General features: G+C 41.3%; 2 protein-coding genes and 2 long non-coding RNA genes across 5 annotated transcripts; 2 read left to right on the top strand and 2 right to left on the bottom strand.

Annotated features, from left to right (window-relative positions):
- Positions 1 to 589: 589 nt before the first annotated feature.
- med31 (mediator complex subunit 31) lies at positions 590 to 3,513 on the bottom strand. The gene is made up of 4 exons (XM_037120714.1): positions 3,323 to 3,513; positions 2,351 to 2,425; positions 2,176 to 2,272; positions 590 to 1,667 (listed from the first exon to the last, which is right to left on the bottom strand). Exons 1-4 carry the CDS (start codon positions 3,330 to 3,332, stop codon positions 1,454 to 1,456), a joined length of 396 nt encoding a protein of 131 aa, XP_036976609.1. The 5' UTR covers positions 3,333 to 3,513; the 3' UTR covers positions 590 to 1,453.
- Positions 3,514 to 6,242: 2,729 nt separating this feature from the next.
- LOC119031915 (solute carrier family 13 member 5-like) lies at positions 6,243 to 16,776 on the bottom strand. 2 transcript variants are annotated; one of them, XM_037120709.1, is made up of 13 exons: positions 16,525 to 16,775; positions 13,560 to 13,688; positions 13,300 to 13,436; positions 12,981 to 13,207; positions 12,714 to 12,878; positions 12,451 to 12,628; positions 12,235 to 12,357; positions 11,787 to 11,999; positions 8,533 to 8,636; positions 8,294 to 8,415; positions 7,297 to 7,458; positions 6,941 to 7,078; positions 6,243 to 6,849 (listed from the first exon to the last, which is right to left on the bottom strand). In XM_037120709.1, exons 1-13 carry the CDS (start codon positions 16,636 to 16,638, stop codon positions 6,721 to 6,723), a joined length of 1,941 nt encoding a protein of 646 aa, XP_036976604.1. In that variant the 5' UTR covers positions 16,639 to 16,775; the 3' UTR covers positions 6,243 to 6,720. The 2 variants fall into 2 exon arrangements, with proteins under 2 accessions (XP_036976604.1, XP_036976603.1); XM_037120708.1 differs by having other exon boundaries at positions 8,294 to 8,636; positions 16,525 to 16,776.
- Positions 7,470 to 11,774, top strand: LOC119031916. The gene is made up of 3 exons (XR_005078742.1): positions 7,470 to 7,655; positions 8,213 to 8,375; positions 8,542 to 11,774. It is a non-coding gene; the product is annotated as an uncharacterized LOC119031916 (long non-coding RNA).
- On the top strand, positions 12,317 to 13,694 carry LOC119031917. Its single transcript, XR_005078743.1, has 3 exons — positions 12,317 to 12,408; positions 13,263 to 13,421; positions 13,554 to 13,694. It is a non-coding gene; the product is annotated as an uncharacterized LOC119031917 (long non-coding RNA).
- Positions 16,777 to 17,763: the final 987 nt, after the last annotated feature.

Genomic DNA, 17,763 nt, shown 5'->3' with positions numbered 1-17,763 from the left:
TAAGTCAGAGTTCTTCTATTGGCCTGTGCTTTATCCCGATATGGATATTATTTAGTTGTAGTCGAACAGGAAAATAATAAGTGGTGTAAATATTTCTACTACCAGGATTTTTAAAAACATACAAAAGATAGTTGATTTTTCTCTTTCCACACCACACAAAATAATTAACAGACCAGTTTAAATTATAAATATGCAGATAAAGAATAAACAATGTGTCAAGGAATCAGTGAGTGGTGCTACAAGTTAGTAATTCATCAGCAAATACATGAATGTCTTTTTGTGATACTTCATGTAGTGTGACTACTATAAAAAGAATAATCTACATAGTAAAGATTTTTGTTAACATAAAATACCTGTGTGAATAGCTTCAGTCGACACCAGTCATAAAGATGCAGATGTTGAGGCAGCTTCAGTTCAAGTTGGTGCAAATATTAAATGTCATAACATTGATGGAAATCAAAGGAAATGTAACATTTCAAAATGTCAAATATTTTATTAAAAAGACAGAAAAAGTAGAAGAAATGTAAATAAATGAATCTGTTCTCATCCAGATGAAATATTCACTTTGTTGCTGTTGATGTTTAAATTGTACAAACAGCGACTCGGTTGAATCGGCCACATTATATGTTTTCACTGCATTTTGTGTTTTCATCCATTTAAACTGTAAATGTCTGATCTTCTCTTAACAACTTCATATTACAGTCTGCAGCTTCGTTGTGAGAATAAATTCTGAAGAACTGAATTCAGTTAAGATTTCAAAATGTCAAAGGGGCGTTATGTAACAATTTGTAGTAATTTACATGTATTAATCACTTGTTTATCAGACATATGAGAGCAGATTGTAACACAACGTCTCTCTCTCAGTTGTCTAAACAAGCCTGTGGATGATTTGAAGCTGTCGAATGTTGCTGGACTGTTGATTTCTCAGAGAAGGACTCAGGTCAGACTTCCTCAGACAGTCCAGATGATGTGACTTTATATCAAGAAGTCATTCAGTGGTATTACACGCTCTCAGTGCCGCTAACAGAGAGCAACAGTAGCTAACCTCAGTTTATAAATGGAGTCTGCTAACATAAACTAACAACCAGCTTCCAGCACCTTTAATGTCACATGTAACATCATCCTTCACACATATATTGTTAATCACAATGCAGTGAGTGTTTCTCAGTCACCGCTTCTTATTCACCAGTGAAGTCTCAGTGAAGTTTCAGGAGCACTGTGGGATCTTTTAGTCACAGGTTGTTGAAAACATAAACTTAGTCAATAGAAGAAAATCTTGTTTGTGAACTACAAGCTGAGAATCAACAATGTCAACGTGATTTATTCCGATGGAGAAATGTCTTTTACTGCAGCAATACAGTGTTTAAAATGGAGGATCTTCCAATCAGCAACTGCAGCGCTCCAGAAGCTGTTCATCTTTAATTTACATGCACGACTGCCTCCAGTGACATCATCACTTGGCGGTGGCGTTCCCATGTGGCGGTGGCTGCTGCTGGGGCTGCTGCTGCTCGGCCAGCGCCTGCTGCAGCCGGGTGCGTTTCCTGGAGTAGTGCTGCCAGTGCAGCAGCTGCTGCTCGTCGATGAACTTGGCACACTGAGCGTTGACCAGCTCCTTCCTGAAGTGTTCATACTGCAGCAGCTCCAGCATGTGGAGGCAGTGAGGATACCTGCAGAGGAGGAGGAGACAGGAGGAGACAGGAGGCGTCACGTCTCTACAGAGTCTGAACCAAGAGACTTCATATCCGAGACTGAAGGAGGGACGAAGACCATCACAGTGAGACAACCATACTGATGTTTGATCTGATTTTCAGTGAAGAAGTCTGACACACACAGTGTGACTGAAGCTTAAAGGATCAGTCTGCTGCAAAACCAACTACATGTTAGTCCGTCTCTCAATAATGTCCGGCTCTGAAAGCCCATTGGTCCATGCCGAAGACATAACACTTTAGAAACAGCTCGCACATATATAATATCAAGTTTATAGAAGGATTAGAAATGTCATTTAACAGCTGTTCACTGCAGTCTTTAGCTTTACAACCATAAAGGATCATTTATTATCTTGTAGCAGTTAGTGACATGCTACTGTGTGTTTAAGCCTTTTAGATTATTAGCAAGGAAAGTTGAAAGTACACAAGCTAAAAGGAGGCTGAGCTGTTTGATACTGTAGTAACTTACTTGAGGAACTTGGCGTACTCAGGCTCTTTCCAGTACAGCAGGTACTTCAGGTAGTTGATGAAGGGTCGCTCCCTCAGGACGCCTCTCTGAGCCAAAACTGGACACAAACGCACACAGGAAGTCAGGATGTTTTCACTTAACACACAACACATTGTGCCTTACAGCTGTCACTCACAGTTCAGGTAGTTTGGGTTGGCCAGACACTGGATGAACTCCAGCTCTGACTGGAAACGGTTCCTGGCCTGCTCCTCTGGACCAGAAAACACATGAACACACAGTTAAATATCTAAATCATAATTCCCAACATGACGATGAAGATGTGACTGTGTGTGAAGAGGTGACAGAACTTTGCAGATGCAGATTTAGAGAAACAATTGAACAGCACTTTTTAAACATTATTTTCAGTACTTTTAATGTCATTCTAATTGTAAAACGTTTACTTGCCTTTTCTGAATGAGCTCTACACAGCTAGCTTACTATCAAAGAACACAGACTCATCCGTGTGCACCAGACTCCATTCAAATTCGGAGGAATTTAGCGCGGTGTTGATCATCAGTCAATCACAAAATTGAACGTTGATTAAACAATTACTTAAATATACTGGACAATTTAATTTGCGCCGATTTACACAACCAGCTCTCAGCTACTCTAATCATGTCGTGCTCGTACAGACACGTTTACTTACTTCATTTTTTGTCAAGAAACAAAGCTGCACTTAATTAAAACAGTTCTTGATGCAGTTCGGCATGGCATCGTCTCCGTGTAAGTTAAAAGGCTCTGATGCAAACTGATCAGTACCTTTTCAACATCGCTACAGTAGCGGTAACACTAACTGAACACAAGTTTAACAATGCCTCCATTAACACGTTCCATCGTGTTTTTGTACAAACAATTAGAATGTATGTAATAAGAACAAAACCCTCGACGCACCAGACACCATTCAAATATCTGACAATTTAATACTAACGCATTCAAAAGTCCGTCACATCTACACACACAATATGTCAACAGTTATGTACTGTTTACAATATGTAAAGCTTAAATTACATTACATTCATTTACTGATGAGGTTTCGTTGTCTCCAAACAGCTTTTAAACTAGCATGCTAACATTAGCGATCCAAGAAGCTCCATTTTCAGCTACAAACCTGTTTCCATGACACCGGCTGCGGACTGAAGCGGTCCTGAAGACAACAGACACACACGGCGAGACGAGATATTAACTGTTCAACTGAAACACGGACACATAAACTGCTGAGCGTTGGTTTTTGTTGCTTTCTTTAATCACGACTGTCATCAAGATTGGGACACATATTTGCCGTAAATCAAACTCTCTTTCCGGTAAATTACGTCAGTTTACGGCAGCTGTCATTCAGTTACTGCCCGCTAGAGGGAGACATATTACAACAAGCTGCTCTGAGTCCCAAAGGTTTGATATGAGAGGTTCTTTAAGTATGATAACATAACAATATCAAATATATTCATATATATTTTAATAAATACTTTATACTGTACCAGATGTTATAAATTTGATTAATATTTAGAAGTTAATACTGTTAACTACTATAGTGGTAGCATCATATGTATGACGATAAATACATCAATGTGTTGTCGATACTACCGAAGCGTGTAGCGAGTGGACCTCAGTTATCTCTTTTGTATTTAAAATGTACCTTAAAGTGATCTTTACTTTCCTTAAACTGCACTCATGAATAATATACATTATGAAGGTGACTCACTGACAGATGCACTGAGAATCAACAGAACTTTTTAGTCATTATTTATAGAAAATTGTATTTCATTCCAATTGTAAAACATTATTTTACTTTTTCACATCATCAAAAGAAGAATAGAGAATGTAAAGAAAGTAATTTATGATGTTGTCTCCTGTACATATAAACAACTGAAGGTTTTATGTATTAAGTGGATCTGAACGAGCTCTACACAGCTAGCTTACTATCAAAGACAGCAGACTCATCTGGGTTCACCAGACTCCATTCAAATATGAAGTAATTTAACATGGTGTTATTCATCAGTCAATCCCAACACTGAATGTTGATTATACAATTACTTCAATATGCTGGACAATTGAATGTGTGTCGATTTGCAAATACAGTCTTAGCTATTCAAAAGATTTCCAACTCATCCACAAACATAGACATTTTTGTTTCATTCACAAGAAATAAGGCTGCACATAATTGGAACAATTTCCAGTAGTTTGGAAAAGCATTGTAAGTTCAAAAGCTCTCGTGCCAACTGACAATAATTTAATCTGAGAATCATTTCAAGCTGAATAAATGTTGTGAGATGTACTTAAGAAAGCTCCATTAGGAGTCATTGGGTAACACCAGAAACATCCATGGTTCTCACAAGGAACCCTATCAGGCACTGGGTTCTTCTAGGAATCACCAACTGTGCTGGAGAACTTTTAAAAAGGTTCGTCCAGAAGCTTGGAGATGAAGAAATCTGCATGGAGAGTAAAGGTTGTTGAGGAATCTTCCATGAAGTTACAGTTCTGCTCATCACACTCAATCTTTCCCTGAAGCAAGTGAAATATCTTTTTAAGTTCTGTGTGTCACACTTAATATTGGCAACACGTTTAGTTTTCACAGCGTGTGGAGAGTTTTGTTTTTCCTCAGAAGTCTGTTAAAGAAGAGAACTTGGTCAGACAGCACACATGATATAAACTGATATAAGAATCAAGAATACAATAAAACATGTGTTCAGTCAATCAAACAGTCAGTAATCAGTTTTTATTAACACCAAATACAACTGTTAGTAACAAGATGGTACAAAACTCTGAAGGTTACATATGTACAGTACACATTCTCTCACATGTTACTGAATAAAAACATGTTTAAATAGATATAAAATGTACAAACAATGTTCTAACAACTTAAAATAATTCCAATTCACAGGGAGCCAGTTCCACAAATAATTAACAGATAACAATCTGTTAATAAACAAATAATGATTAAATAAAACACTAAAAGAGTCATGTCTGTTTTGTCATGCTGACATGACTATTTACCTCTTCAATGAATCTTGAAGCAGAAATGAACCTGACATGATCTGATATTAGAATATTTATCTCTATTTTTATGTATTTATTTACTCATTTTTTCAGCCTTTGTATGGTTTTACTGATAGAACAGTTTCAGAGATGACAGGAAACAGGATGAGAGAGAAGGAGGGAGGTGACAGGCAGCAAAGGGCCGCCGGGACTCGAACCCAGAATCTGATTTAATACCATGTTCTGGGTCAAAACTCATTCTGATTGGCTGCAGTGTCAACTATGTCCTGATATATATAATAAGTTCCACCAAAAATTCCTATTCATCATTCTAAGTTAATGTATTATTGTCTGTGTCAAATCTAAATATCTTATTTACATCACTGAGCTTCGTCCTTCAGAGCACCACACGCGTCACACCAACACTTCTGGCTGCCGCTGACGCACACGGACATCGTTTTGTTACGAAAATCTAGATATTGATTTGAGGACAATGAGACGTCTCGTTAGCTATCTGGCTATTTCCCGTTTGTCAACAATAGGTGGTGTCATTGACTTTTACACTTGCTAGCCAATTGTTAGCTTTTTGGCTAACAGCTGAGTTGAAGTGCTCAGTGAGCTGAGTGGACGAGTCTAATTCTAAGTTGTGTCTAAGTTTCGTTCTATTTACAGGAGCAGCGAACAAGGTTTCCATTATGTAAGAACCTCGTGGGATTGTAATGATTGTTCCAGGTATTAGTTAGTGTCATGGCATCTTTAGATTTTGATCACTAATTCCAAATGCAAGTTATGATAATATAAAATAAGAGTCTTTTTTTTTTTACCTTGACAGTTGACCACAGTATAAACTATGTAATGCCCTTTGAGTTTTTCATAATAGGAAATCAAGAGCAATGTGTCAAAATAAAAGGTTGAGTATCTTTGAAGCTGGTCGTTGTCTCACAGTGGCTTCAAAATAATCTCTCTGAACTGTGCTGTGCTGTTCAGATGTGCTTTTCACTCAGGTGAAAAACATGCAATGATTTTACAATAACCACTGATCAGAAGAAAACATAGAAAGTAAATGGCTTTAATTAAGTGTCATCTTGGATTCCTAATTAAAACTATATCTGCACGACACTGCTGTGATTTCATTACACTTGGCTTATTGTGTAACTGTCTGGGTTCAGCCTACACAACCCTGTCAACAGTGATGACATTGCTGAACTAGTCAGTGAACTGATTCTAAAACAGTCAAAGAAGCCACTGAGGGGTCCAGTTAGAGGAAACTGTAAACCAGAAAAGCACAAGACAGCATTCAGTCAGTGTAACTGCAGCAGCTGACGGATCCTTTAGTGGAGCCTGAGTCTGATAAAACACTGTGACACTCTGTACATCAGCACTGAGGAGGTCCAGACATCAAGTCGATGTTCCTGGTGGCTCAGAAGCAGCAGTCACAGGCTGCACAACACAAAAACTAATTTCACCCAAAATCTCAGAGTTGATTTGAGTGATGAGGCCTGACAGTGAAGATGAGGCAGCAGGTTGTTGGTTCTACACCGGTGCAGTGGTGTTGGCCCACGAAGGGAAAGAGTCCAGGCTGAACATGACGCGACCCCAGCTGTTGATGGCCAGACTGATGCAGCCGATCCCGAGGATGTTCATCACCGCGCCGGCTTTAGCCTGCAGGAGGCACAAGTCAAGAGACGGAGGAGGTCATTATGACTTCCTCTGATGAGTCTTTTATTCTTGTCTGAACAGAAGCAGGACTCACCATGTCGGACACTTTGAGGATACCATACGAGAAGACGATGGCGTTGGGGGGCGTGGCCACCGGCAGCATGAAGGCGAAGGAGGCGCTGAGCGTGCAGGGGATCATCACGTACAGAGGGTTCAGGCTTATAGACTGGCACTGAGTCAGGTGACACCGACAAACAGAGTTCTGTCAGTAAACATACTGACGCAAAACATTCACTGGTTCTCTGCTCCTGTTTCCGATTCTAATACATTCTGTCACCGTTTAATGAAGTCCAACATCTACAGGAAGTGCAGAAGATTAACAAAATAAAACTGATCCCGCCCCCTCCTACTCCCTGCATTCAAACTGTGTGTACGTGTGTGTTTTGATACCATGGAGGCAAGGACGGGCAGGAAGAGCGTTGCCGTGGCGACGTTGCTGGCACACTCGGTGAAGGTGGCGATGAGGAGGCAGAGGATGACGGCGATGGCCCAGGGAGGGATGGAGTGGAGCGGCGTCATCTGATCACCGAGCCAGCGGGACAGACCAGACTCCTGACAGCACACAGACATCTGCATCATTCACATCCTGAAATGTTCTCACAGTTTTCATAATTACCCTCAACTGCACTCAAACTACGGTAACGAGCTGGTTTGGAAAATGTGAGGAGGAGAAAGTTTAGATGTCGAGAGGAGAAGTCAAAGAAATACTCAAGTAAAGTACAAATACCTGGAGCATCTACTTCAGTACAGTAAGTGTCTGTGTTTAGTTCCCTTCCTACAGAAGCTGAGAACGACCATGGATATTTGTTCTTACTTATTATGTCGTTATCTCCATATAACAAAGTTGTTTTCTCTTGATAACAATTTGTTATATAAAAGTGCATGTAAATGAAGAAAAATCGTTGGCCGTTCTCAGCTTCTGTACCTTCCTTTGTTTATATATAGGTTCTATTTTTTAGAGCAACTAACCATAAAGTCTCAGATATCAGAACAAAGTATGTGTGTAAGTCAGGCCTCTATTTTTATCTAATTAATTTTTTAAATAATTGAGTTTGATCTGATGACGTGTTCTGGGTGAATACTCGATTCTGACTGATTAAGTTCTGCATTTGATAATTCTACCACTGTCCACGTTTGCAAGAGATCAGCGGTTATTCAAACTCCAAACATGTTGCCACATTCCAAAATGTCCAAAACTCTTTCTTTCAAACTTTCTAACCTGCCAAGAACGCTGCTTTTTGTCAATAACATCTCAACTGTGTGAACTTTGTTCTTTCCAAACTGTCCTCACATAAAACATCATCAGACGTCACCATCCGATGATCTAAAACTCTCATCTACACAACAAGGACAGGAAACACACACACACACACACACACACACACACCTCGCTGCCTTTGGCCAGAGCGAAGCCTCCTCCCAGCAGCAGGAGGATGTTCCACGGCATCTTCTTCTGTGTAACCTGCCAGGTGAGCAGAGGAGGGGCGGGGCCTCGCGACACCTGGGACTCTTGATTGGATAAAAAAAACACACACAAATCAATGTTGTCTGTCTGCTGTGTGTGTGTGTGTGTGTGTGTGTGTGTGTGTGTGTGTGTTTGTGTGTGTGTGTGTGTGTGTGTGTTACCTGTGTCAGACCTCCTCCAGAAGCAGAGGAAGTACGGCGGCTCGGAGGGAAGAACAAACAACAGAATGGCGACAAACAGAGAGACGGTCGCGTCAGTGACGAACCTGCAGACACAAACAGAGAATTACTGTTTTTCTTCCAGCGATCAGGATCAATGGAAATGTACATAAATCAACTTTATGTTTAATATGTAGATTTATGAAACCAAATCCTCCCCCTCAACCGTCCTGTGAGTCTGTATTGATTCAGACCTCCACATGGTGCAACACAGCCGCTCAGTTCATGATGAAGATTTCACCACAAAGTATTTACCTGAACTCAGCGACCAAAAGTCCTCTCAGGCTTTTTGTGTGTTTTATCTTAACCTTTTAGGGCTTTCATTGAAAGAACGCAGGATTTTTCAGTGTTCAGAATGTATTAAAGCTTAAAAGACAAAACAACATACAGCATGTCACCATATCAGTAACAGACAGAGCTCCTCCACTCGCTCATCTCTGTGTCAGCAGGGTTAGTTAGTCTACAGGGACATTTTACATTTTTGTCTCTGAAAATGACACAATGAGAGTGAACCAGAGCAGTAAAGTTGTGTTTGGAGCTGAATCTCACTGTGAAGCTGCAGATTCAGCTGATAATTCACCGAACACATTGTCTCACCATTCAGTTCTATGTCCTTATTTGTGAGACATCAGGTTCTGTGTGAGTACGATCAGATGTCCATCTGCACGTCTGAGCTTCACTATCACACTGTGTAATCAGGAAACATGTTGAAACCATCCGTTTGCACAAACCACAGGTCCAAGGTGACCGATTACCCACAACTGCCTTTCAAACCAGGCCAAAAGATCACGAGTCTGCGTCCTGCTGCCTTTGACCTTGTTTTTTAGGATGAGGAGAAAGAAAGTGTCACTCAGCTGGATGACAAACTAACCGACAAACATCCTGCTGTCAGCTGATCTACACAAGGATTTGGCAACACCGTCAGATCTGTGACTTCTGGTTCCAGTCCATAAATGTTCTCAACTACACCACTAAGTTTCCCCCATATCGAAGACGATGTTATCCTGCGTGGTCTGGAGGCTGTCTGGTGTCACTGGTTTGTGCTCGACTTTGTTAAACAAACAACAAGTGACGCAGCTGACAGAGTTTATCATGAGCTGTAGTTTCCCTGGTAAACACATCAACCTCTTCAGCTGTCGCAGCTGCAGTGTTTGTTTGTTTGTTGGTTAGTGGACCGTCAGGTATCCCAGCAGACACCCAGCCTGTCTGCTCAGCCTAACAAGCCCAGAGACACTTTGAGGAGCGACTCAGGAGGATGAGAGACTCTGACAACAGCAGCAGACGACTGACAGAGAGTCTGAAGAGGTCGGTGTGTTTACCGGGAAAACTCCAGCATGCCAAGATGAAGAATTATCTGGGAACAAACAGTGAGCGTTTCCCATCAGCTGTGAGTTCACTGCGTCTTTTTGGATTCCAATGCGTCGCAGCATATTCGTCACAGTGTGATAATGATAGTAAGCTCAGTAACAGCATGAGCAGATCTGCTCTGCTGCAGTCAGTGCTCTGTCCAGTTTGTCTGTTACAGGCACAAACTGTGAAGCGCTTCAGATAAAAACACACTTATGTTGATGATCTCTCACTGAAAGTTTCACAGATTCATACTCTCTATGTAATGTGTTTGGCTAGATATTTATAATAAGAACTGATGTGTGGTAATCTGTTCTGATTGTCACTGTTGTTAGTCATGCTGACATCACAGTTCTATAGATGTAAATGTCTATCGGCCACCATTTTGTTTCAGACTGAAGTATCTAAACGACTGTTGGATGGATTGTTGAGATGTTCAGTGATTGGCACCATCGTCAGGCCATCATTTTAATGTGAACAACACTTTGGTTTCTGAATAAATATCTGCAGAATGAACGATATTCTCATCAGCCTCAGCTATAATGTGTGTTCATTGCAAATAAGCTAATGTTAGCATGCTAGCACTCTGGAGTAAGATGGTTCACGTGGTAAACATTATTTACATCTGTTAGCAGTAAAGATTAAGATGACTGGCATCAATGTCTGATCTCAGCACTCACGTCTAAAAGAAAATCTTTACTGCAATTTTGTTTCTTTGATTAAATATTTTAAATGAACATCAGTTTGCCTCTGAAGTGTTTAGTCCAACCAAACTGCAAACATCACGTTCATGAGCAGAGTTCAGGAAAGTAAAATGAAATAAATGATTAATTTTCCGCCTCTTCTGAGAAACGGAGTTTTGTTTTTAAATCCCGGACTGCTGTTGTCCTGATGTGTTCTCATCTCGCACTCAAAACAAACATCACAGTTAACATCTGTGAGGACAAACAGATCAATGGATGACGTCAGCCGCTCGTCATGTGACCCAGCTGGCAGTTTATGAATGAGTGTGTATGGACAGGAGAGCAGGTGATAGGTGAGGGGGAGGAGCCAGGTGAGGTGAGGACTGAGGGGTCTCAGAGTTACATCTTGGGCTGCGATCTGAGTGACATGACCTGGATGCATGTCAGTGACAGCTATAACAAGAAGGGTTTGAATTCTTGTATTAAAGTTGTCTCAATCTATCCTGTTGTCAGCAGTGGAACCAAAAGACAGGAGCTAATGCCGTCCCACAATTCAACATTCGAGCCGTACGCCATTTGGCCATTCACGAAAGGATCCGACTCTGAACTCTGGCAGGTTCTGTTAATCAGATTAATGTCGGCCTCTGTAACCTGCAGCCTGATGAAGTGTGCAGATCACGCTCAGCACCACAGGTCAGAGCCTCAGCTGCTGGCTGCACACCAGAGTTCACGGTTTGTACTCAGGACACGTTTCCTCTGTTTGTTCTTCGCCTCTGATTCCTGTGTGTCCAGGGATTTTGCCCCGAGGCGAGGTCCGAGTTTAACAGCAGTTAAATGGGTTCATTAAGTCCTCTGAACTGAAGCTTTTTTCCACTTTACATTAATGCACACACACACACACACACACACACACACACACACACACACACACACACACAGAAAAATGTGACTAATTTATTCAAGGCAGCGTTTCTGTAAAAGAAGATCTACAGTCCAGACTGAGGAGATATAAAAACACAGAGCTGAACATGTTCTCAGGTCGTCTCGAAGTCGAAATCTGAATCAAAAGTTTCTGTTTTTGTGACTCTAACAGTACTCAGTCTCATTTTCTAATCTTCCAGGACACAAAAACAATATGAACCCGTTTAGTAACTTCTGGGTACTCACTCGGCCTTGGCGTTGAAGACGTGAGTCGCCCAGCCGTCCACGAAGCGCGGGTCTCGTGTGAACCACAGCACCACCATGAGGATGAACAGCGCCAGGACGCTGATCTCTGCGTAACTCATCGGGCCCAAACGGCGATACTCGTCTCTGATCACCTCGGACGCTGCTCGCTCCTTCTCCGACTGAACCGCCCCGCAGCCCCACGTCTTCCGCAGGCTGCGACACATGAAAATCAAAGTCTACCTTTTAATATCTGCATTCTAAAGTACAGATATACGGTTAATATGGTGGCCCTCAGGATCAAAACACAACAACATCTCACAGAACACAGCAACATTTGAAAAAACACAATCATCTGCATATAAACATTTACATTCCAGAAATTAATCAGTTACATCTGATTTCAAGTGTTTGGATTTTTGTGTGTTTGTGTTCTGTTGAAGCGACTCACTTGCAGCCGATGTAGAGGAACTGCAGCCAGAACCAGGCGAGCGTCAGCATCAGCACCATGGTGGGGAAGGCGAACGCGAACCAGGACGCAAAGTTGATGACATCACCGTTATTAGGGAAGAGTCTGTGGGAGCCAGACAGGAAGTGACCAAAGAGTTTAACTTCACAATAAGAGGTGAGATTTTCGTTTCCGTCTGTTTTATACATTTGCACTTACTGGTTCATCTGTCCGATCAGAACCAGGTTGGGTCCGGTCCCGGTCAGAGTAGCGATCCCTCCGATGCTGGCAGCGTAACACACACTCAGCAGGAGGCCTTTACTCATCTTCCTCCTCTCCTCCTCTTCGTCACTCAGCTCCTCCAGCTCCATCTGACAGCAGACCTTCTCCACCGACACTGACACAAAGTCGAGTCATTTAAAGGACTAATTCAAACTTTTAGACTTAAACTTCAGTTCAGTGAGTCTCCTCTGTGGACTCACCTGGTCCGCTGTATGTGTAGTCTGATGGAGGTTTGTCCTGGGGGGGAGGTTTGACTTCCTGTCTGTCCAGCTGACCCTCTGACGCTCTCTGCTCAGAGGACATCTTGTCTTCTAGGTTGCTGGTTTTCTCTGAGATTCCTTGTGCCAAAGTTACAGCATTCAGGCCTGTGAGGAAACATACAGAGGATCAGTGTCAGACAACAGAAAAAACTTAATGATTCACAAGTCAGACTCTTCAGTCTGTGAAGTGAAGTGCATCGATGGTACCGTTCTCCAGAGGAGGAGCTGCTGGCAGGATGCTGCTGGTTTTCTCCGCATGTTCCTCGTGTAGAACCACAGTCCTTCTCTGGGTCTTGGGGGAAGGTTCAGGGTCTCCGTTGCAGTTGAGCTGGTCCAGGATGGCCTGGACGATGGGGACCATCATGGCAGTGGTGGCCGTGTTGCTGATCCACATGGACAGAAAGGCCGTCACTCCCATGAAGCCGAGCATCAACCTGAGAGACACGAGAGGAGAAAATCATTTAATCCTAAACTCTGTTTGTGACTCAGACAGTCGTGGTGGTTCAGTGCAGAGCAGGAGACTCACAGGGCGGGTCGAACCCCGACCAGCAGCAGCACTCTGAGCGCGATGCGTTTGTGGAGGTTCCAGTGCTCCACAGCCACGGCCACCATCAGCCCCCCCACAAACAGCATGTTGGTGTCCTTCAGGTACTGCATACACACCTGCAGACCAGCAACGCTAACGTCAGTGCTTCTCAGACAGTTATAGCTTCTTAGTTCTTTTTAATGGCAGTGTATGCTCAGTACCAGCTGTGTGTGTGTGTGTGTGTGTGTGTCAAGTCTTACGTCTTTGGACTGCATGATGCCGAGGACGGGGAACAGGATGGTCGGCAGCAGCGCCGTCACCGGCAGCGGCAACACCTCAGTGCACCAGTACACCGCCATGAGGGCTATGACATAAGCACAGGCCGCCTCCTACACACACACACACACACACACACACACGCACACACACACACACACACACACTTCAGGTTAATCCTTAGACCCACAACAGTGTGCAGCAGTCAGAAGGACTCATCTGTATTCAGTCTTGTTGTGTAAGGTATGAAACTGCAGAAACAAGCGTTGTTTGTGTAGAAAGATGAAGACGTGTTGGTTCAGACTGCTGCTGTGAACTCTGAGCTGACTGAACACGAGGATTTACAACCCGTCAGCTCACCTGACAGCTCGTGTTCAATCACCTGCTGGACGCCAGAATCCAGCTGAGATGATTCAGAGTTCTCATGATCAGCTCAGCTGAGAGTGAAAACACCTGAAACATGCGTGTGTGTGTTGGATCTTTATAAATGATGTACTTCAGTGAAAGTAGTAAAACCACAGTGTGGAAATACTCTGTTACAAGAAGTGTTGTTACAAAATACCTCGTACTTAATAAAACATAACAAATGCCTATAAAAGCTCCACATACCTGAATACTAGAGTAAAAGTATTAAGATCACAACGTACCCAAAGTAAAAGTACTCACCCCATTTCTGAATAATACATATTGTATATTAATTCACATTGTTTTAGTCTATTAATATGTTTGTCACTTCAGTGTTGCGATGATAAAACTGGAGCTCTTTTTAACAACTTCTTACACTGGATATTTTATTCTATTATAATACATCAAAAATAAATAAATGTAGTGGAGTAGAAGCAGAAAGTACGAGGAAATGAAAATACTCCAACTACAACTTGAGGTACTATTAAACTTCTTTCTCTACATTTGTTGACAACTTAAGTTACTAGTTACTTTACACATTACAGCTGCATCAGAGACAAAGTAGCACATTTTAAATTCATCAACAAAAACATAGATGCCAATAATCAGTCATACTTTGAATATCAGATACTCAAGTACTGTTCATACGGCTGAATTTCACTTTTCCTAATATCACAATGCTGCTTTATTCCATCACTTGAGTAAATATACTCAGTTACATCCCACGACTGCGTCAATAGTGATGAAATAACAAATACAGGAACATTTTCTGCTTCAACTTCTGTTTCTTAAAGGCTCAGGTAGCTTTTCCCAGAAATCCACACCTCACAGCAGGCGTGTGTGTGTGTGTGTGTGTGTGTGTGTGTGTGTGTGTGTGTGTGTGTGTGTGTGTGTGTGTGTGTGTGTGTGTGTGTTTGGACAGAATCATCAGCTCAGCGGTCTCAGAGAAAGAAAAACTATTTCCCTTCGCTGTCATTCATCCTCTCTGTGTTTTCACACAAACTTTAGATACAACTAAACACTTTGCAGGAAGTGTAGTTGGTACCTGGATGATGTTGGGAGCAGGAAGTATCACACTGTTAGACTACAGAGAGGTCGGAGGGAAGCGGTAACACAAAGAGCTTTTCCAATATTTGACCAAGACCGGCATCTTTTCCCACTGATGGATGGAAAGTGTTCACATGATGAATAAAGTATAAACACAAGACAAATTCACCACTACAAATAAAACGCCTGCATTCAAAACCTCACTGAAGAAAAAAGGATTCAAGTTTACGTTTCAGTACGACATGTAAAAGTCCTGCGACTCCATGAAAGGGATAAAGTGGTTACAGATGATGGACGGACATGTAAAAGTACCCGTGTTTTTATTATACCTGATGTTTCTGCAGTAATACTGATGATACTGTAACTAAAGTTTGAAATGCACGACTGTAACAGAGTGTTTCTACACGTTAGAAATAAAGCAAATTAAAGATCTGAAGTGAAAATATCCCAGTTGAGCGTTCGGTGTTGTGATGTTTCCCGTCAGTAACTTATGACAGTGAACTTTTACACCGACTGGAATCTGTTTGTCAATCAGTGACAGAAAGTTGTGAACGCAGCCTGCTGAGTGTCCGAGCAGCCGGAGGGGAAAAAATACAAAGAACCTGAAGATTAAAAAAATAGAACTCATTTTAATTTCTAAATGTTTTGTGAACCAGTCAAAAGTAAACTGGTTAATCTGGCATCAAGTTCAATTCCCCAAAAGAAACTAAGAACATCAAGTGTTGTACATAAATACAACTGTGTTGTTCTTCACTTGAGTATTTCCATTTTCCAAGTAACTGATTATATACTGCACATTTACATTAACAATATAACCACTAATTGTATTATGATGAGTAATATTGATTAAAGCATAATATAAAGTTATTCACATTAACTCCACTTTTTCCAGCTGCAACATTAAAGTGATGAAAACATCAACAATTTTAATTTTCTATTATTCTGAAACAGGTTATTGTGAATTAAATCACTTTAATGTTTAATACTTCAAATGTATTTTGATTTCAATTGTTTAACTTGTATTTAAACTGGTTAATCTTGGATGAAGTGGTTATTCTAACTGGTTTGATCTTAACCTGGTAACTTGAACTGGTTGCTGCTCAGTAAACTGGTTATTTATACTATTTAGACAGCTGAGTGCTCAGTTAACTGGTTTTTATTAAGTAAACTGGTCATTAATTTTTCCAGAACCGTTAACTTCAAAATGAAATGTCCACTGTTAGATAAACTGGTTGTCTGGACTGGTTACTGCTCAGTAAACTGGTGGGTCACACTGGTCACAATTCAACAAGCAGGTAAGTTGAGATGGTAATTTCTCAGTTACTGGTTGATAAACTGGTCAATAAACTGGTTAATTAAACTGGTTAATTAGACTGGTCAGTGTATTGGTTAATCAAACTGGTTAATTAAACTGGTTAATTAGACTGGTCAGTGTATTGGTTAATCAAACTGGTTAATTAAACTGGTTAGTTAGACTGGTCAGTGTTCTGGTCTCACCGTGGTGCTGACGGCGAGCGGCAGCAGGATGAAGGGGCTGCAGACGAGGACGATGATGCCCTTCAACCTCCAGACCTGCCGCAACATTTTCACCCCCAGAGGAAGAACCGACATGGAAGAAGATGATGGTGATGATGAAGATGAAGATGAAGAAGAAGAAGAAGAAGAAGAGTGAGACTAAGTGACTGTCAGAGATCAACTGTGTCGACGAGACTTCTGCTCTTCACTGCTCACACACTGACTACAGCCTCGCTCGCTCTCTCTCTCTCTCTCTCTCTGACACATTTGTGATGCATTTCACAGTCCACAAAATAAATATTAACTTGATGTTACTACACACACACACACACACACACACACACACAGGCTCTCAGCAGAGTAAACACTGGGGAAGAAATCAGACCTGCTGCACAGACTTCAGTCTGACCTCAGCTTTTATCTTCCTACACCAATTCAACAAATCAGTCAAAGTTCACAGTTTGAACAGAAGTGGAGACGTCTGCTGTCAGATGACGATCATGAAAACTGAAAAAACTGCTGCTGGAGTCACAAAAGATTGAAGATGTTTAAGTAAAATACTGTTTTATGACCAGAAATGATCATGAATAAACAAACCTGTGCATCTAAAGTTTCAAACTCAAGCTCTAAACAAGTCGCTCTGTTCCCTTCATCAAACTTAAAAGCATTAAGTTATAAAAACAGTAATTATTATCAACTGTTGGCAAGAACACATCTGTATGAATGAATTATCTAGTCAGGCCAATAAAAGAAGAAGAAGAAGAAGAAGAAGGTATTCGAGGAAAGGCGTCTAAGCTTTCAGGAACAGATCATCTTTTTTTGAATGACATGTCATTTTAATATGAAATATCTGTCTGATAGAGTGTTATTGTTCGTAGTCGAAAACGTTCAGAATCTGAAAATGAGTAAACTCCAAGAAACAATACAGAAAAGTCCCCCGATCAGAGTGGCAGTAAAGCAGAGAGGAGAAAGTGAGGTGCAAACTGATGTGTGACCTGCAGCCAGTGAAGCTTTCATCTGATGAACTGTATAATGAACTTATTTTCCCAAAATGTCACTTACAGCCCTCAGTATGAACTGTGCAAAGGATTAATCGCACTGCCGTGTGAAAATGGATAAATCTGCAGGAATGGGAACAGTAATTGAGGTCTTCATAATTGTGCATTATGATAATCATTATAACAATCCAAGTTCAGTCAGACTTCAGTTTATCCTCTGCTG

This window comes from Acanthopagrus latus, chromosome 13 (assembly GCF_904848185.1).
Source record: "Acanthopagrus latus isolate v.2019 chromosome 13, fAcaLat1.1, whole genome shotgun sequence".
NCBI classification, from domain to species: domain Eukaryota; kingdom Metazoa; phylum Chordata; class Actinopteri; order Spariformes; family Sparidae; genus Acanthopagrus; species Acanthopagrus latus.
Note: the sequence above shows the minus strand (reverse complement) of the source record. Positions and strands in the feature narration are given on the sequence as shown.

Coding starts and splice junctions, on each gene's coding strand:
- LOC119031915 (XM_037120708.1), bottom strand. CDS start 16,638: ATGTCGGTTCTTCCTCTGGGGGTGAAAATGTTGCGGCAGGTCTGGAGG. Junction 12,000..12,234: donor TTCCTCTACATCGGCTGCAA/GTGAGTCGCTTC, acceptor CATGTGTCGCAG/CCTGCGGAAGACGTGGGGCT. Junction 6,850..6,940: donor TCCTCAAAGTGTCCGACATG/GTGAGTCCTGCT, acceptor TGCCTCCTGCAG/GCTAAAGCCGGCGCGGTGAT.
- med31 (XM_037120714.1), bottom strand. Junction 2,273..2,350: donor CAACCCAAACTACCTGAACT/GTGAGTGACAGC, acceptor GTTTGTGTCCAG/TTTTGGCTCAGAGAGGCGTC. Junction 1,668..2,175: donor GAGTACGCCAAGTTCCTCAA/GTAAGTTACTAC, acceptor CCTCCTCTGCAG/GTATCCTCACTGCCTCCACA.